Genomic DNA, 21,315 nt, shown 5'->3' on the forward strand with positions numbered 1-21,315 from the left:
GTAAAAGCAAATTTTGAAGAAAGTGGAGTCTTGATGTCACTTACTCTCATCACAGCAAACCTAGTGATCCCAGGGGTCATTTTGATGACAATTGCAGCAGTTACCCTGCCATGTAATTCAGGAGGTACTGAGGTCCAACAGATGTTACCACTTTTGGATTTTAATGTTTCAAAAGAAGCAGAAGCAGCTTCAGCACTGGCGACATCTTCATCAGACTCATCAGATGTGTCTGTGTCTCCTGGTTCATCTGTATCACGATGCTGCTCTTTGTCCTCTGTCTCATTTTCAGCGAAGAGATAATCTCAATCTTCTCATTTTTTGCATGCTGCAAACTGGATATATGCACTCTGCAAGTCACCAACTCTAAACTGAATTGGTCTTATGCATGTCTGACATGTCCATTTTTGTTTGTTTGTTTTGCTTGTTCAGGGAAGGCGACAAACAGGCAAAAAGAGAAGCCCCTAAGTAAAGCTTACAGGGTTAGGAGAGGAGCTGACTGTCAGTGAGCTGTTGTCTGACTGTGTTAGTGGGCTGACAGTGTGTTTATGATTTTAGATTTAGCACTAATTATTGTTTTAAAATGTTATATTATAACTGGGTCAAAACCGACCCTAACACCACAAAGGTCATAATTTTAATTAGAGAAATTTATAATTTAGTTAAAGAGATTTTTTTGTTTTATTTTGTTTAAATAGAGGTTCCTGACAAAGTAAAAAAACCTTGATGCAATAAACAAATTTATGTGGTACTTCTGTGCATTTAAAACTACAAACGGGTCGGTGCCGACCATAACACAAGAGGTTAAGGTTAAGAGCAGCATTTTCATTTGAGGAATGGAATCACTTCACTACATTTCAATGTGTAATTTCTACTACATTTCAGAAAATCATGCCTTTCCTCACTAATTTGAATTGAACCATTAAGTTGCGTGAAATGAAACTCTGTTACATGACCTTGCGGCTCAGTGAGAGTTTGTGTGGAGGAAGGAGTCAAGTCAAGTCAAGTGAGGTCAAGTCAAGAGGCGTTTATTGTCATTTCTACTATACACAGTGGTACACAGTACACAGTAAAAACGAGACAACATTTCTCCAGATCCCTGGTGCTACACTAAACAACATAGAGCTACAACACACAACATAAAGCTACATAAAGTGCATCAACTGCAACCTAGTGCACACAGTGCAGACGGAAAACAGTACAGGCAGACAGAACAGACAGACAGACAAACAGTACAGACAGAGAGGAGTTCTGTCTGTACTGTCTCTGAGTGTCTGTAACAGTAGAAAGTTCTCTTTGTAAAAGGGTATGAAGTGCAGCAGAATGCAACACTGAACTGCATTAGTTATTATAATGCATAATCTCAAAGATTAGTACCTTTTTGATGCAAATTCATCTAAATGCGAGTCCTTTTACTCCTGTAGAAATCTAAATGGGATGCTTTTACTCAAGTACAGGAACGTCTCTAGGTTACGTATATAACCCTAGTTCCCTGAGGGAATGAGACGCTGCGTCAAAACGCTTTGGGAACACACCCGAGTGTTCACACTCTAAAATAATTTGTGTAATCAGTCAATAATTGGACGCTGGCCATCACCGGCAGGGTGACGTCACGACCAAAAAAGTATAAAACGCATATCGAGTGAATGCACCGTCAGCTTCTGTAAAGAAGACGGAAGCATTGCAGAGACGCCAGAGGTGTGGCATAGAGACGCAGCGTCTCATTCCATCAGGGAACTGGGGTTACATACGTAACCTAGAGACGTTCCCTTTCAGGAACTCGAGCTGCGTCGAAATGCTTTGGCAACAAGTGTCCAATCACGCCAGACTGACCAGTGCCTGCCTAGTGTGTGTCTGTCAAACACTTGGAGGACTGAGGGGCCATGAGTGGCACTGCAGTCTAGGATATAGAACCGCACTAAGGTCAGCGGGGTGGACCAACCCGCAGCATTACATATGTCTTGGAGGGGAACTCCAAAGGACCAAGATTTTGACACCGGGTAGAGTGAGTTCTGACCCCGAAGGGAGCCGGGAGACCAGAGGACTCATAAGAAGACGTGATAGCATCAACAATCCACCTGCACAGAGCCTGCTTATTAGCAGGGAGGCCTCTCTCAGGAGGGCCATAGCAGACGAGCAGCTGATCAGTTTTTCTCCTGTGGATGTAGGTGTCTGGACAGAGCCGATTCAGGGGCTCTGTCTGACGGCCAGGTCCCAACCAGGCACTCTAAGTGGTACCGGGGGCCTAGCCTCCGTGTGCCGCAGAGAAAACGCGTTACCATCGGGTCTCTCTCTCTCTCTCTCTCTCTCTCGCTCTCTCTCTAAATATATACAGTATATATATATATATATATATATATATATATATATATATATATATATATATATATATATAAAATGTATACGTATATATAAATTTACTCTGCTGCATTGTTGTTCCCAGAAAAGGCACCGTGTTTCCACTGTAACCACATTAAAGGATAAAATGGTTACTAAGGTTAAATTAATGAATGAAGTAAGGAAGGAAAGAGAGAAGGAAAGAAAGTAAAATTAAATAAATGAATCAATGAATATATGAGGAAATGTATGGATAGATCCAAAGACACCGGAAAAAATAAGAAAAGAACTGTCACTGTTACATATCCTTTTAAACTCCACTCTTGGCAGTAATTACAGCTCTACTTGAGAAGCTTGGCACATCTGGATTTGTGGATGTTCTCCAACCCCCTGCTGTAGACCCTCTTTCGATCTGATTGGTTGGATGGGGAGCATCACTACACTGCTATTTTAAGCTCTCCCCAAAGATCCAATGGGGTTCAAGTCCGTGTTCCAGCTGCCAGTTCAACTTCAAAGCCGCAAAGATATTCGGTGAAATTTATTACAGTCGTGAAGCTCTACAGACAATCCTGTTTGCTTCACAGCTTGATATCTGAGTTTGAATTAAAGTTGACGAAACAGCAACTCAAGCAGGCACACCTGAACTTTCTTAGATTTTACTTTATGTTGTATATTTAGAGAATAATGGGAAAATCAGGGTATTTTTTTGTCAAAGAAATGAATATGTTTTGAATATCTTGTGTGTATTGTATTAGCCTTGTTTGTTTTCCACCACACTGTCAAAACTACGTTTTCCACAAGCCACTGCACTGTCACTTCAAGTCACATGAGTTTCTGAACCTATTCCATTCTAATAAGCATGTTTATATATACAAACATACAGTTAAGCCCAGAAATATTTGGACAGTGACACAATCCTCATGATTTTGGCCACGCATGCCCCCACATCGGATTTAAAACAAAACAACTGAGGTGAAATTATACCAGTTAACATCACCAAACTCTGGGTTTACTTTTTCAGTAATGCTTTGCCAGGCCTTACTGCAGTTGTCTTCAGTTGTTGCTTGTGTGTGGGTCTTTCTGCTTTAAGTTGTCTTAAGCAAGTAAAATGCATGATCTGGTGATTGACTTGGTCATTGCAGAATATTCTTTGTCTTTGCCTTAAAAAACTACCGGGTTGCTTTAGCAGTATGTTTTGGGTGATTGTCCATCTAAACTGTGAAATGTCGTCTAATCAACTTTGCAGCATTCGGCTGATTAATGGTTTGCACCTTGTGGTAAACCCTCGGTTATTGCTTCTATGAAGTTTTCTCTTTATGGTAGACTTGGATACTGATACACCTACTTCCTGCAGAGTGTTCTTCGCATCGGTGGATGTTGTGAAGGGGTTTTTCTTCACCATGGACAGAATCCTGCGATCATCCACCACTGTTGTCTTCCATGGTCGTCCAGGCCTCTTTACGTTCCCGAGCTCACAGTGCGCTCCTTTTTTTTCCTCAGAATGTACCAAACTGTTGATTTGGCCACTCCTATCATTTCACCTCTCGGATGGATTTATTTTGTTGTTTCATCCTAATAATGAGTGTTTAACTTCCAGTGAAAGTTCTTTTGACCACATGTTGGAATTCACAGCAACAGCCTCCAAACAGAAATGCACACCTTGAATCCATTCCAGACCTTTTATCTGCTTAATTGATGATGGATTTATAAAGGAACAGCCTCAATTGTCCATTTACTTCTGGTACCTTGAAAAAGAGATGGTTCCATATAAAGGAGCTGAAATTCCTGAACCTTTTTTTCTAATTCTGACCGGAATACCCTCACATTACAGTAGAGAGTCACTGCACTTTAAGCCCATAATAATTATATAACTGTATTTTAAATTTGTTTTGGTAAACAGCTATAACAAAAATGTTCATGTCCAAATATTTGTGGGCCTAACTGTATATACTGTATTTATATATACACACGGTATGAGCTTTGTCTTCTTCACTTACTTTTTTCTTTCGTTCATTCTTGCTTGCTTTCATTTCCTGCATTCTTTTCCCTTTTTTTGTATTCTTTTTCTCTTTTCTTGCATTTTTTCTTTTTTGTCTGCTTGCTTTTCTTTCTTTCTTTCTTTCTTTCTTTCTTTCTTTCTTTCTTTCTTTCTTTCTTTCTTTCTTTCTTTCTTTCTTTCTTTCACAAATAATGCTTGCATCTTACTGTTTCTAAAACTGCTGCACTGTTGTAAACTTACTTCACCATAAATATTTTTTATTTGTTTATTGCTCTTTACCTGTTCACTATTATAGGTATAATAGTTTATGCAGTGGTGGCCCATGCATTTGGTACCTGGGCCTTCAGTGAGGACTTACCCGACTTAATCCACCTCTTAATACCACCATCACATCGCAATTATAGAAACCATCAATACTATACAAAAACGCAATATAACAACGTGTGGCATTACAGAGAGAGAGAGGAAATTCACATATGGAGGGTAAATACCATTTTACTGAGGCAAGAAACCCAGTTAAGACAACTCTCTACAAACCTCTACACTACCACTGCAACTGTGCACCTACATTATCAGGAGCTTTTCAGAATCAATATTTGTATAATAACATGACAAAAACATAAAAAATTAAATAAAATACACATAATTTGCCGTGCTCCTCAGAGGCTGTAATCCAGTGGTACCTCTCGTATTCACTGGTCTGGAAGAGGAGAACAAACCATTTGTTGCTGAGACATGCTAGCTAGCTTTGGTGCTGGTCGACCTCCTCACGATTGATATGGCAGCACATAGAGGCTGAAATCTAATTGGACAAAAAAATCTAACATCCACATACACGTACTGGAAGCAGTGCAGCCAAGAGAAACACTACGAAAAGAAGAGAATAAACTGCTGGGAATAAATTAATACAATTTCATGAAACAAATATTAGAATTTAGGTTGTAAATGTAGGTCAGTGCTTCTGATAGTGTTTAGGCCAGCAGAGAAGGCCCACCACTGAGTTAACACTACCTGTAACTATTATTTTATAACCGTACCATTTCATTTATTTGCTGTTTGCATTCTTTTTTTCTTTCTTTCTCTACCGGTACTCTGACAGTGATGGTATATACAATATAAACCTAATCAATATCAATAATCAAAACCATTCACATTTAAACCACTGTACTAATATCTGAGGGTATAGAAAATGCTGACTGCTTAGATATCTGAGCCTTAAAGAGGGGAATGTAAGATAATTGATTAATTGATTTATTGAATAATTATAAATAATTAATTAAGCTAATATTTAAACTTTAGATATAATGATTAGACTGCCATCATAAGATTTTCTTCTTTCTCAATTCACTTGCCCAAGCAAACCTATTTTACATTCACCATAATCACATCTAGTCATGCTCTGTTTCACACAAATCCACATTTGCACTCTTCCAGAGCTTTTTTATTTCTCTTGACACACTCTTAAGTTACATTAATTGCCTTTACTCATCCATTTACCCTCAGGATCTTTAATACTTATTTTATTTTACAGCTTTCCACTACCTGGGGTTCCTTTTCTCAGGGACCAGCTTCCCCTTACCCCCACCCCGGGCTACTCCATTCCCACTATATTACCAAAAGTTTGAGAAAACCTGGTTATAAGTATGGTTTCTTTTTGAGTATCGCATTCCACATTCAGCCATAATTTGTTTTGATATTTTTCTCCAATCTTCTGAGACGATGTTCCACCAGATTTTGTCTTGTCTTGTGAGGCCTGGGGTACAGTTAGTGTTCACATTCATCCCAAAGATGTTCAGTAACTGTTCAGATGTTCAGATTTGGGTTTTCAAGTTGGAGTTAACTTGAAATTGTATTATACCGCATCCAAAGACGTCCTACACAATTGTGTGCCTCCAGCTTTGTGTTAACAGTTTGCACAAAACACCACGTCTGGCAGGAAAGGTCAGGTGTCCCAAAACTTTTGTCCATATAGTGTATCTAAGATAACTAACAAACAGTTTTTTCTTTTGTGTTCCTTTTTCGGGTTTTTTTGCTTGTCAAATGTAATATGATTAAAACAAAATGTATGTTAAAAAGATTGCAATGTTGCCCCACAATTATCATTCAACAGCTTATACAATATCACTTTATTCAGCACTTGCTAATCTTCTGCTCTGTTCTGTTTGTTCTTTGTGGTTTCTTGCTGCCATATGAACTTAACTCCATATATACCACAATAAATGAAGTCGCAATTCTTTGTGGCTTTGCTGTGATTTGCTCCTCTTGGGTTTTTTTTTCAGCTGTTGTGCTGCCACTGAGATTGCACTTTGATTGATGTTCCCATACAGACCAAAGATCCCATGGTGCGCATATCCCTGGACAACTACGAAAGCATCTTTGCGGTGACACCCAGTGGGATTGCACGTTACCTGACACTCCTGAAGCCCGTGGACCGTGAAGAGCAAAAGAGTTACAGCTTCATAGTAAGAACCAGACTCCACTTTATATCCATCATTTTAGTTGTCTAAGAAAAGCGCTATTACAAATGAAGCATATTATTATCAACACCTGAACGTAATAAAATATAGCTCTACAAACTGCATTGTTTTATTAACGTGCTACAAATTGATTTTGTCGCTATCTTGCATTACAATGACAAAACGCAGTCCTTACGTTTTATGCCCAGTGTTTTGTCCAAGAATAATTGGCCACATATTTTTTGTGACTCATACAAAGGATGTACAATTTCCTGTCCCATCGTTTATTCTTCAGCAAATGACACATATTCACTAACAGAACGTTCTTGGCCAGGTTTGGTTTTTATGTCTGTGAAGCAATATGAAAGTTAAAAAGAAGTAAAGAAGGAGAGTTTGAGGATCGATTGTAGGCAGGAGAGAAAGCAATCAGTGGAAGAGCTTTCATTGTAAAAAAATTTAACTGTGGAATAAGATAAATAGCACATCTGTAATGTAACGCAGTGCAGTTACCAAGTTTATTAAGTGTTTCTGCAAGTCTGCTGTTTAAGCATCTAACTCCTGAGCCTTGTCTTCTCCACTCCTTTCTTTCTTTCTTTCTTTCTTTCTTTCTTTCTTTCTTTCTTTCTTTCTTTCTTTCTTTCTTTCTTTCTTTCTTTAATCACTGTTAATCACTTTTAGATTCTTTATTTTTTGCATTTTTAGCCTTCTTTCTTTCTTTCTTTCTTTCTTTCTTTCTTTCTTTCTTTCTTTCTTTCTTCTTTCTTTCTTTCTTTCTTTCTTGAATTATTTTTTTAATTTCTGGCTTCCTTTCTTTTCCTTCATTTGTTCTATTTCCTTTTTAGCATTCTTTCTTTCTTTCTTTCTTTCTTTCTTTCTTTCTTTCTTTCTTTCTTTCTTTCTTTCTTTCTTTCTTTCTTTCTTTCTTTCTTCAATCCCTGTTAATCACTTTTAGATTCTTTCTTGCATTTTTAGCCTTTTTCTATCTTTCTTTCCAGAATACTTTCTTTCTTGAAATATTTTTAATTTCTGGCTTCCTTACTTTTCCTGCATTTGTTCCATTTCCTTATTTAGCCTTCTTTCTTTCTTTCTTTCTTTCTTTCTTTCTTTCTTTCTTTCTTTCTTCTTTCTTTCTTTCTTTCTTTCATTTCTGGCTTCCTTTCTTTCATTCATTTCTGGCTTCCTTTCTTTTTCTGCATTTGTTCTTTCTTGCATTTTTAGCCTTCTTTCTTTCTTTCTTTCTTTCTTTCTTTCTTTCTTTCTTTCTTTCTTTCTTTCTTTCTCTTTCTTTCTTTCTTTCTTTCTTCTTTCAGACTTACTTTCAATTCTTGCATTCTTTCTTTCGTGTCTTCTTTAGCCTTTTTGCTTTTTTTAGTTCTGGCATGCTACGATATTCAATGCAGGCACATGCAGTGATTGAATATAATTGAATAATCATATTTGTACCTCTTGTTGCAGCTGCACTGGTGGCTTTGTTCTTACATTTGTAAAGTTGTAAACTTCTGTGCCTTGTATCAGCAGCGCTCTGCTTCTGCACTTTGAAGATGATGTTATGACTTGCCGATTGATTGCCCCTTGCTTTGGAGTACTGCAGCTTCAGCTCTCCCAGCAGTTTTCCACTTCCAACATAATTTATGTGCAGCATGCGTGTTTTAGAGCACTCGTGGCCGCTTGCTTGATTCGAAAACCTGTAAAGTTTTCTCAACTGGCCAAAATCAAAAAGCTAGCTCTACACCTGCCAATGCTGCCGTCAATATATATTCTCTAGCCTGACCTCAGTCATTAATAGAACTGGCTATCTAAGCTAACAGCACATTGATTCTTTTTTTTTTTTTTTTTTTGTTTTTGTTTTTTGTTTTTTTACGAGAGTGCTTATAAACGCGATCAAAAATCGACCGAGCTCACTTGATGAACGACTTGAATACTGTATAACATTGTTGCTACAGAGAGATCACTGCTCGCACCTAATCAGGCTGCGATTAGGTGCGAGCAGTGGCTGAGGTGTGGCAGGATCTCATTTCACGGAAAAGCTGTTAACTGGCACACGGCTTCATTTGAGACCTTGCTGCATGGCAGCCCTCAAATTGACAAGCCTACATATTGCAAACAGGCTAGCTGGAGTCCCTCCAAAATCTTCCTTCCTTTACTCCATAAGCACTCAGAAAATTCAGAAAAATAAACTCGGCAGTTGAATTTTTTTGGCATTTTTTCCCTCCTGCAAAGCCTAATTAAACCAGCTTATTAGTGTGAATGTCTGGTTAGAGACTTATCACTTACACAGCAACCTTCTGCTATACAAGACATTATGGACTTTTTTTTCTTTTAATTGCTACAGAGTCATTCCTGTAATCCGTTGGTTGAGCCAAATGGCAGCAAATGGTGAAGGAAAAGGAGAAAAATGTGCAGATCCTAAAGAGAGAAGAGGAATGATAACTCAGAGGATCAGTATTAGCATTCACAGCACTCTTGCTGATTCACACGGCATGCCTGAGGAGCTTAGGAACTTTTGGTCTGCCTATGTTTCACTGCCATGTGGCCAGAAATTTACAGAAACAGTGCATTCAGGCTAATACACATTGTTTACGAAGCTAGAATTATGGGACCTAAAAATGCTCTCCTATAATATTGGAATATACTTATTCTATGCTTAGGTGCACTTAGCCATATAGATATTTTGTTTAATTTGCTAAAACTATTAATTAGGGTAAATGCTTTTCATAAGTGGAGCAGGTGTGTGGTGTTGCTGAGTATCTAAGAAATTTAGAGAATGATACAATTGCTAATATATGGGTGGTACCTGAGTGGTTAGGATGTTGGACTTCTTATGAAAAGGTCATGAATTCACATCCAAGCTTTACCAATCCTCCACTTCTGGGCCCTTAAGCAAGACCCTTAACCCTCAACATACTGATTCGCTGGAAGGCTGTGCATTTAGAGCTCTTTCATGCAGTGTGTGTAGGTCATTTTAATCACCATTCTATTGTAAAACACTGCCTTGCAAACAACGATAACTATATATCAAATATATTTACCCTTATTACTCATACCCTAGGTTCACTTCGGGTGGTTAGTCACCTCCGAGTCATACAATTAATTCATTACAACGCACACTAGCTGTGGAGTATCCATTACTAAATCTATCTATCTATCTATCTATCTATCTATCTATCTATCTATCTATCTATCTATCTATCTATCTATCTATCTTTTTATCCATCCATCCATCCATCCATCCATCCATCCATCCATCCATCCATCCATCTATCTATCTATCTATCTATCTATCTATCTATCTATCTATCTATCTATCTATCTATCTATCTATCTATCTATCTATCTATCTATCTAAAGAGATAAAAATCCCATAGTGCTGCACTGTCTGGAGTGCTAATAAAGAACCCATGGGGTGTCTCATTTACACTTTGCCAGCTGTCACTGTGCTGACCTGTGGGGCTTTGTCTGGTTTTGTGCGTGGCATTATTCCGTGTTCACAGCGATGGCTTTGAATCAAGAGTATATTTTATGTTCTGCCTGCTGTTGTAACCTTTTGTGGCCAAGTGAAAGTTGCCCTGAAAGATAAAAAAAGCCTCAAATAAATTTCTGTCTTTCTGATTTTCATATGAGTCTATCTAAGAGAACATTCTGGCATTTTGAACTAAACGCACCAAACAGTCTTTTCTTTATTAATTAACCAAAGAAAATGTACTCAATTATGGGTGGATCATAACCTACTGTGCATGACCTTATTTTATAATTTTTTGTCCAAGCCCCATCATCTTTATAATGATACTGTCTTCTCACTATAGTTAAATACCTGTTTTCCTCTGAATTACAGAAGACTGTTACTTGTGTTGTGTCTCCTGAGATAAGATAAAACCATATAAGTAATTTTCGGGGTTTATTTTCGGTAAAAACTATTTTCAGGAAGGAACTCAATTCAATTCAATTAATTTTTTTTGTATAGCGCTTTTAACAATGAACATTGTCTCAAAGCAGCTTTACACAGATAATGTGGTGATTAAACGTAAATATGTTCTTTGTAAACATAAACTAAAGATGTGATTGGGGAACTGAAGACATGTCACAAGACACATATAGTTGGAATTTTTCAACATCCATTTCAATTTATTGCGGGTTCTATGGACGTTCTATGACCCCGTTCAGATTTTTTGCGAGTTTCTCTTAGTCCGATTCCAAAGGAAAGTCGCAAACTATAGGGGTCACGAGTGTCAAGGTTGCCAGTATCGAGGTGCCACTGTGTATGTATATATATATATATATATATACAGTGAGGAAAATAAGTATTTGAACACCCTGCTATTTTGCAAGTTCTCCCACTTAGAAATCATGGAGGAGTCTAAAATTTTCATCGTAGGTGCATGTCCACTGTGAGAGACATAATCTAAAAAAAAAAATCCAGAAATCACAATATATGATTTTTAAACTATTTATTTGTATGATACAGCTGCAAATAAGTATTTGAACAACTGAGAAAGTCAATGTTAATATTTGGTACAGTAGAATTTGTTTGCAATTACAGAGGTCAAACGTTTTCTGTAGTTTTTCACCAGGTTTGCACACACTGCAGGAGGGATTCTGGCCCACTCCTCCACACAGATCTTCTCTAGATCAGTCAGGTTTCTGGCCTGTCGCTAAGAAACACGGAGTATAAGCTCCCTCCAAAGATTCTCTATTGGGTTTAGGTCTGGAGACTGGCTAGGCCATGCCAGAACCTTGATATGCTTCTTACAGAGCCACTCCTTGGTTACCCTGGCTGTGTGCTTCGGGTCATTGTCATGTTGGAAGACCCAGCCTCAACCCATCTTCAATGCTCTAACTGAGGGAAGGAGGTTGTTCCCCAAAATCTCACAATACATGGCCCCGGTCATCCTCTCCTTAATACAGTGCAGTCGCCCTGTCCCATGTGCAGAAAAACACACCCAAATCATGATGCTACCACCCCCATGCTTCAAAGTAGGGATGGTGTTCTTGGGATGGTACTCATCATTCTTCTTCCTCCAAACACGTTTAGTGGAATCATGACCCAAAAGTTCTATTTTGGTCTCATCTGACCACATGACTTTCTCCCATGACTTCTCTGGATCATCCAAATGGTCATTAGCAAACTTAAGACGTGCCTGGACATGTGCTGGTTTAAGCAGGGGAACCTTCCGTGCCATGCATGATTTCAAACCATGAAGTCTTAGTGTATTACCAACAGTAACCTTGGAAACGGTGGTCCCAGCTCTTTTCAGGTCATTGACCAGCTCCTCATGTGTAGTTCTGGGCTGATTTCTCACTTTCCTTAGGATCATTGAGACTCCACGAGGTGAGATCTTGCATGGAGCCCCAGTCCGAGGGAGATTGACAGTCATGTTTAGCTTCTTCCATTTTCTAATGATTGCTCCAACAGTGGACCTTTTTCACCAAGCTGCTTGGCAATTTCCCGTAGCCCTTTCCAGCCTTGTGGAGGTGTACAATTTTGTCTCTAGTGTCTTTGGACAGCTCTTTGGTCTTGGCCATGTTAGTAGTTGGATTCTTACTGATTGTATGGGGTGGACAGGTGTCTTTATGCAGCTAACGAACCTCAAACAGGTGCATCTAATTTAGGATAATAAATGTAGTGGAGGTGGACATTTTAAAGGCAGACTAACAGGTCTTTGAGGGTCAGAATTCTAGCTGAAAGACAGGTGTTCAAATACTTATTTGCAGCTGTATCATACAAATAAATAGTTAAAAAATCATATATTGTGATTTCTGGATTTTATTTTTTTTTAGATTATGTCTCTCACAGTGGACATGCACCTACGATGAAAATTTCAGACCCCTCCATGATTTCTAAGTGGGAGAACTTGCAAAATAGTTTTCAATAGTGTTCAAATCCTTATTTTACGCACTGTATATACACACACAATTATGAGATTTGTACATTGCATGTACAGCTTTACAAAAATATACACAGTGTATATATAGATATGTTGAAGATAATCTAGGATATTTTATGAACTACAGTTATATACAGTTATAATTATCCAGAGGTTATTTAGAATGTACAGAGTGGAGCAGAACTGCATGAAGATTTCTGGAAATAAAATCACCAACGCCTCAGTGAGCCATCAGTGTTCTAGTGCTGTAGTAAATGTTCAGTAGGGTGATGGTAGATGAAAAAAGCTGCCCTTGAACTTGCTTGTTCTGATACGTGCCTAAGCCGCCTCGAGTTTCAGATTTTGTTATCTTAAAAAAAAAAGAAAAAAAAAATCTTAAAAAGAATAACGGATAAATAGTTAATAATTGAACAGTAAACCGCTTTAAAGATGCGAAGAAATGCTTGTTTTAATGTCATGCCTGGAACCATCAGATGAACATGTCATTTTAAGTGGGTCATTTGAAGGTGAAAAAAAAGACAGTCAGACACAAATTTATAGATTGTTTATATCTTCATCCAATCCCAGTGCCACGGTCACAGAGTACTGTATATCACTTTTACTCGTTATAGCAATATTGGTTTCAGCAGTATGATATTGCAATGGGCTGCAATATCCAAGTGAACACTCAGTCATTTTTCACGATGTGTTGTTCGAGCGTGTTGTTCCTTTTGAGAGGTTTAGGATTGATCTGACAAACTCACATACATTTTATTTAATGACTATTACTTTTAAAATATATGAAAACAAAAAAAGGCAAAATATTAACATTTGCCCAATAGATTTACAGTATTAAAGCAGTTAGATTTGTAGTAATCTAAAATATTATGTCTGTATTTTGTTTATATTTTGTCTGTGTCAGCTTTTCATTGTTTCTGTTGTCTGTTTTTAAGAACCACCAACCAGAACACACCATATATCAGGGAATTGTTTGCCGCATCACGGCTTTATTCTCATGCTGAAGCATTTCATCATGATGACTGTGCTTTCACAGATGATGGCCTCAGATGGGGTTCACCGGAGCTCACCAGTCGCAGTTAATATCACGGTGATCGATGCCAACGACAACACGCCAACCTTCCCCAACGTCTCCTACAGCGGCAGTGTTTACACAGACATGCAGGCTGGAGAAGTGGTATTATGGGTAATCGATAACTCACTCACCATTTTAACAAACAGTCTACTTGCTCAGAGTAATAGGATTAGTGGCCTTGTTTATGAAGGGCCCATAGCAGGGATAATTATGCGAGCTCTGCATTTAAGCTCAGCTCTATTTTCACCTCAGCATGTGCAGTGGACAAGTTGCTGTTTTTTGTTAATAGGCTGCTTAGTAGTCTGAGCAGGAGCAAAGCAACTGGTCCAGTCATACTCAAGGGAACGACTGATACAGAGGGACTAATTGGTGCTACAATTGACACATCAAGGGCTTCAGTTGAAAGAAAAAAGTCAAATTGAAATGTTGGAATGTATTTTCCTGCAGTCAGTGACAGGAAGATGAGATTTTTAGTATATTATTCTGAAATATACCTTGCATTCCAGCATAGTTTTTATATCAATAAATCAGAAGTGCATAAATACGTTTTCAACCACTGTTCAGCTACTTAGGACTTATATAATATATATACCTTATTTATTTATATACAGTGAGGAAAATAAGTATTTGAACACCCTGCTATTTTGCAAGTTCTCCCACTTATAAATCATGGAGGGGTCTGAAATTGTCATCGTAGGTGCATGTCCACAGTGAGAGACATAATCTGAAAAAAAAATCCAGAAATCACAATATATGATTTTTTAACTATTTATTTGTATGATACAGCTGCAAATAAGTATTTAAACACCTGTCTATCAGCTAGAATTCTGACCCTCAAAGACCTGTTAGTCTGCCATTAAAATGTCCACCTCCACTACATTTATTATCCTAAATTAGATTCACCTGTTTGAGGTCGTTAGCTGCATAAAGACACCTGTCCACCCCATACAATCAGTAAGAATCCAACTACTAACATGGCCAAGACCAAAGAGCTGTCCAAAGACACTAGAGACAAAATTGTACACCTCCACAAGGCTGGAAAGGGCTACAGGGAAATTACCAAGCAGCTTGGTGAAAAAAAGGTCCACTGTTGGAGCAATCATTTGAAAATGGAAGAAGCTAAACATGACTGTCAATCTCCCTCGGACTGGGGCTCCATGCAAGATCTCACCTCGTGGGGTCTCAATGATCCTAAGGAAGGTAAGAAATCAGCCCAGAACTACACGGGAGGAGCTGGTCAATGACCTGAAAAGAGCTGGGACCACCGTTTCCAAGGTTACTGTTGGTAATACACTAAGACGTCATGGTTTGAAATCATGCATGGCACGGAAGGTTCCCCTGCTTAAACCAGCACATGTCCAGGCACGTCTTAAGTTTGCCAATGACCATTTGGATGATCCAGAGGAGTCATGGGAGAAAGTCATCTGGTCAGATGAGACCAAAATAGAACTTTTGGGTCATAATTCCACTAAACATGTTTGGAGGAAGAAGAATGATGAGTACCATCCCAAGAACACATCACTACTGTGAAGCATGGGGGTGGTAGCATCATGCTTTGGGGGTGTTTTTCTGCACATGGGAGAGGGCGACTGCACTGTATTAAGGAAAGGATGACCGGGGCCATGTATTGCGAGATTTTGGGGAACAACCTCCTTCCCTCAGTTAGAGTATTGAAGATGGGTCGAGGCAGGGTCTTCCAACATGACAATGACCCGAAGCACACAGCCAGGATAACCAAGGAGTGGCTCTGTAAGAAGCATATCAAGGTTCTGGCGTGGCCTGGCCAGTCTCCAGACCTAAACCCAATAGAGAATCTTTGGAGGGAGCTCAAACTAAGTATTTCTCAGCAACAGGCTAGAAACCCAACTGAACTAGAGAAGATCTGTGTGAAGGAGTCAGCCAAAATCCCTCCTGCAGTGTGTGCAAACCTGGTGAAAAACTACAGGTAACGTTTGACCTCTGTAATTGCAAACAAATGCTACTGTACCTCAGGTGTTCAAATACTTATTTGCAGCTGTATCATACAAATAAATAGTTAAAAAATCATACATTGTGATTTCTGGATTTTTTTTTTTTTAGATTATGTCTCTCACAGTGGACATGCACCTACGGTGACCCCTCCATGATTTCTAAGTGGGAGAACTTGCAAAATAGCAGGTTCAAATACTTATTTTCCTCACTATATATATATATATATATATATATATATATATATATATATATATATATATAGTTATAGTTATAGTTATAGTTATAGTTATATAGTTATAGGATATATATATATATATAGTTATAGGATATATATAGTTATAGCTGCAGTAACTATTGGAAACCTTTGAACAATTTGTAATGTCTATCAATGTATAACAGTCAACAATTAAACTACAAGCAAAATCTATTAAATTTTTTTTCCCAATACAAACATTACACATAAATTGTATTTTTCCTCCTTTTTAAAGGTTAATATTCTCCCAAATTGATTACCACTTGTCTCTGTGAAAAGTCATGTGGCATATGGCAGCATTGCGAAATGTCATTTGAATGCTCGCAGTAATGCCGTGCTGACGATTTCTCTTTCACAAAGCCCACAGCTTCGATACTGATGAGGGTTCCAACGGTTTGATAAGCTACAGCATTGTGGCAGGATCTCAGGGCCACTTTATCATCAATAACCAAACAGGGCAGATCAGCGTGGCACCCGGAGTCAACCTAACAGTGGGCAGCACTTATACCCTCACTGTCAAGGCAACAGATAATGCAGTTATCGACCAGAGAAGGTAAACAGAGCCAAAGGCTCAATAGAAAACAGAGAATGGAGGTATCACATGTGGTAAATGTCTACTCTCTAGCACCTTCTATATTTTATTTTGATAGAGTGCAAAAGAAGTGACAGACTTTCAGATATGTCCTCAGGACTAGCATACTTTCTTGCACTTTGTCTATCTGGCTTTCAGAAGGCTGCAAATCACAGGACACTTAAAAAAATAATGTTGTTTATTAATAACCAAAAAATTAGATCAACCTTGCATATACAGTGTATATATATTATATATTATTATTATTATTATTATATAATATTGATTCCTCAATAATCATTACATCTCTCTCTCTCTCTCTCTCTCTCTCTCTTATATATATATATATATATATATATATATATATATATATATATATATATATATATATATATATATAAATTATATTGATATACTGTATACGCAAATCTGTAGCACTTGTAGAGTGGCGTGATTTTTAGATTAATATGACATGAGACAAGACCAATAAACAAACACATTCTGGGATATGTTAAATTTCTTTTATGGTCTTTTGTGTCGTCTAAAAAAGAAATCACTTTAATTAAGGCCATTGCTCATAGGGATACATGACATCTGAATAAGCCTTTCATGAAAACTTAATATAGACCCACATACTGTAAATCTTTATAATGACCTATTCCAATAGGTGTCAGCTGTTTTTTGTTATGTTTGATGTCAGGTTGCTGTAAAGACCAAGGTCAAGTGGCTATCATTTGAAAATTACGACTGCTTATAGTACTGCTACAAGGTCAACAAATGAAAACTCGGACTAACGAGCCAGCTTAAAAACATACTTTGGCAGTGTCATACATTTATAGCACAATAATGTTTTTCTATATACTTTATGTTGTAAAAAACATATAACTCCTTTCATAAAAAATATTTAAATTCATCTGGTGTAATAACAAAATGTACATAGATTGTTCCGTATGGTATTTTTTATATGGCAACATTTTCTAAAACAAATTTTTTTCTTTATAAACATTTCAAAGAATACAACTAAAAATACTGCTTGCATAAATGTTAAACTTGATTCATAATCCTAATTATTAAAACTATTGGAACCCATTATTTAGGGGGTTTTACTATAGGTTCAATCAGTGTTACCAATTTTATTCGGGATTTTTGAGGTTCAGATTTTGATTCAATGGTCAACCTTTCTCTCGCATAGCTTCAGCCTTTTGTTTTGGACCAATGTCCTGCTGAAAGGTGAAGTTTTTCCCAAGCTTTAGTTTGTTTCTAGCTGACTTAATTCTTTTGCAATATCCCCCCTTCAATTTTGATAAGAAGCCCAGGTTTTGCCAGCACCGTATTCCACTGTCGGAATGGGGTTAATTGAGGTAGACCTCTGTTGGACTTCAATACAGTCCTCATTTATGTACAGCTCTTCAAATGGCTGAATTGTGTCTCGAATAGTCTTAGCCAATAAACTCTGTACACTCCTTCAGAGGTACTGTTCGCCTCACAAAGTCTTCCCCAACTAGTATCTGTCTTGTTTCGGATTGAGTTTTAATGGGGATGGCCTTGGCAGTGCTTACTGTAGGTGGTGTGATGCAACTTCTACTTTTTTGCTATTGATCTAGCAGTGCTTACTGGGATGTCCAATATGTTTTAGTTTTACACCCTATAATTAAACTATGCTTTGAATACTAAGGCAGGCAAATATACTTGAAGAGTAATAATGGCAGAAGGAATTAATGCATTCATCACCTGAGAAATCATACGGACCACTGGATGCAGTGCAATACCCTTAGGTAGTGTTACCAAATCTATTGATATATAAAATTACTTCCAAAGAATGACAGCAAATTAAATGAGCAGTAGCTCAACAGGCATAAAGCCGTTTCAGATAAGAGAAGAATGCAGCATGTGTGTAATTATTTGGCTTGAACAGAAGTCGATAAATTAGATAGAGCATGATCGAATGGTGAGTGCCACTGTTTTAATAGATTTGTCTCAACTCTGTCTGTATAGCACTGTACCGTAGCATCTAATAAAGTCACACTTACTGTGCAGCAGACTGCATTACCTACACTGCTGCATGCTGGTTCAGCTGTACTTCATTCTGCACTCTATTTGCGCCCTATGTTTAGTCCACAGTTAATAACAAAAAATGTTTGTTGTAATTTGGTTTCTGTTTGAATTGTTGTTTGGATTCACTTTTGCAAGTTTTTATGTTTCAAGGTCTTTTAATTATAAACCTTCAATAGCAAACAGCATTAATATATGTCATGTCTGATTATTATAGCAGATGGTAGTGAATAAACAATTATCAATATGAATATTTATATGTATCAAACTCAATAAATAAAAAAATAGTCCTATTTTATGTGTCTGTGCTCTTCAGGAGTTCCATTAGCACTGTGTATATTGAGGTGTTGCCCCCAAACAACCAAAGCCCCCCACGCTTTCCCCAGCTCACCTACAGCCATGAGATCAGTGAGGCCATGAGGAGTGGAGCCATAATCCTCGACCTGCAGGTCAGATGCACTAGCCAGATCTACTTTTTTTCTGAATAAAGCTTTTTGTGGATGTACTTTTACATTGTTTTACTTTTACATTTACTTTTTACCAGTAATTGTGTCAGTGACCTACGTTTTAGATTGCATCACAATATACGATGGCTCTAGTTTTTCAATGCATAAGACTGATCTTCAGGACTTTTTTAACCAGTGATATGATGGACTGTCCACCTGAAGTTCATGATTAAAATTTTGTACCAAAGGCACGACATAGTTTAATGTTCAAACTGATTGGTCAGAAGGTGTGTATTTTTTTTTCATATGATACAGCATGTATTTCCTGTCTACAAACATAAACAATAGCTTGATTTTGATGCACCAATTCAAATAAATTGTAAAATCTGCAAAATTATTGTATTCAAAGGAACAGTTCCTGATAAACTAATCCTCATAATATGTGGCTTAAAAGAAATTGAAATGTTTAAGTAGGTAATTCTTGTATTTGTTGATGTGCTGGAGTTATCTGATTTATATCCAATATTCATGAAAGAAGTCTTGGTTATAAGTGATCTCATAAGAGAGGGAGAGGGAGAAAGGCTAATGAAGACTGATTATCACAGCAGGTACTAAATTCTGATTTGGATTTAAAATGAGCTAATAAAATAGGTAATGTTTTGCTGTTGATAACAGCACAATAGTTCATGAGATTATATTATTACATGTGATACCGTAAAGCACATCCCATAATTTATATTCCTACACAGCAAATAGAGGATACCATTTTACAGCAAATTTATTAAAGAATTGAACCTCTTACTTTCTATTTATTAACAGTTTCCTTTAACATTTTAAATCAACCATAAAACGAGTGTCTAGCACTTTATAGCAGCTATAAATGGCCAGCCCATTGCCAATCTCCATTTTTTCTTTTTCATAAAGTAAATAAGAAAAAACGCACTTATGTTACCAGGAAACCACAAATCTAGGCCTTGCAGTGTCAGATTTATTTTGGAATGTTTCAAAACCCTGACACTGGAGACTCCTTCCAAAAGATCTCAAATACATGTCACAATATCAGCTCTTGCACACAATTTCTACTATACAAGTCTCTGCGTCTTTTGTTACCACACAATTTACAATGCATTAGATAGAGTAGATTAATAATACTCTGTGATTTGCACTAGGTTACAGAAAAATTATTCATCTTCTGGCACAATAGGGACAATAATTTAGGCATAGACGAAGTTTAAAATTTGTATTTGTAATTAGCTTTTCTGTGAAGCTCCTCTGTGACACAATCCATTGTTAAAAGCACTAAACAAATACATTTGAATTGAATCGAATCAATTCAACACCTAACCCAACAAGATTCAGCAGTGCTGTAGCTATCATTTTTTCATTTATTAATATTTGTAATACATTACAAACCCACATTACCCAGTTACTCGCAGATTGTAGATTTATCATAGAGGTTCTTGCGTGTCTAAGGAGTATGCGATTATGAACAGCTTTTGTTTAGATGCTGCAGCTGTAATGTGTAACGTCCAGCAACATTGATCTTACAGAAAGCCTGTCGCAGCCCTTTTTTGAAAGAATGATTCTCGCCTGTGGCTCTCTGCCTCAAACTCTAAAATCCTTCATCAGTTAGAGTAACTAACAAGGGAATCCATGATACATTTGGAGTTTTCATTTGATATGCTGGCACTTGACTTGGTAACCTAAAGATTTTTGCTTTTATATCAGCAAATAAGAAAAACACCAGCATAGGCAAAAGTAATATTAGTTAAAATACATATCCAGTGTGACCAGTATGTCTGAAAAATCAATGCTTTGTCCACAAAGGAATGAAATCATTAGTTTGTGAATGAATAAGATGAACCTGACTCAGAAAGCTTAGTTTGACTTGATTCCAAAACACTGTAATAATCTGAGCTCCATTCGGACTTATGATGTTTTTCTTAAATGATGTTGTAGACTTTTCTCAAGCTGTTCACGTTCACCCACTGGCACACAGCCATGTTGAATCTCTTGAAAAGTAATTGATTTATTGTTACATGAAAGTGCTGTGTGTCTTTTTGCAGGCAACAGACCGAGAAAAAGATCCCATTATGTACAGCATTCTCAGCGGAGATCCTGATAACGTCTTTGAACTCAATCAAACGTAAGCTCTTACTGAAGGGGATACACACACCAAAAAAAAAAGGTTTTGCTCCAACAGCTGAGTTTTATTTCATTTGTCAAGAAAACGCAGATGTTCTCATTTTACATTGTTTTAAACTTTAAGACCTTGTGGA

The 21,315-nt window shown here is 37.4% G+C and overlaps 1 protein-coding gene across 1 annotated transcript in view; it reads left to right on the forward strand.

Annotated features, from left to right (window-relative positions):
• pcdh15b (protocadherin-related 15b) overlaps positions 1–21,315 on the forward strand; it is a 212,322-nt gene that overhangs the window by 93,899 nt on the left and 97,108 nt on the right. Inside the window, exons 13-17 of the mRNA XM_046853892.1 lie at positions 6,661–6,795; positions 13,705–13,903; positions 16,328–16,520; positions 18,907–19,039; positions 21,103–21,182. Of these exons, the coding sequence (XP_046709848.1) occupies positions 6,661–6,795; positions 13,705–13,903; positions 16,328–16,520; positions 18,907–19,039; positions 21,103–21,182 (740 nt within the window). The remainder of the gene's footprint in view (positions 1–6,660; positions 6,796–13,704; positions 13,904–16,327; positions 16,521–18,906; positions 19,040–21,102; positions 21,183–21,315) is intronic.

Source organism: Silurus meridionalis, chromosome 7 (genome assembly GCF_014805685.1).
Source record: "Silurus meridionalis isolate SWU-2019-XX chromosome 7, ASM1480568v1, whole genome shotgun sequence".
NCBI lineage: Eukaryota > Metazoa > Chordata > Actinopteri > Siluriformes > Siluridae > Silurus > Silurus meridionalis.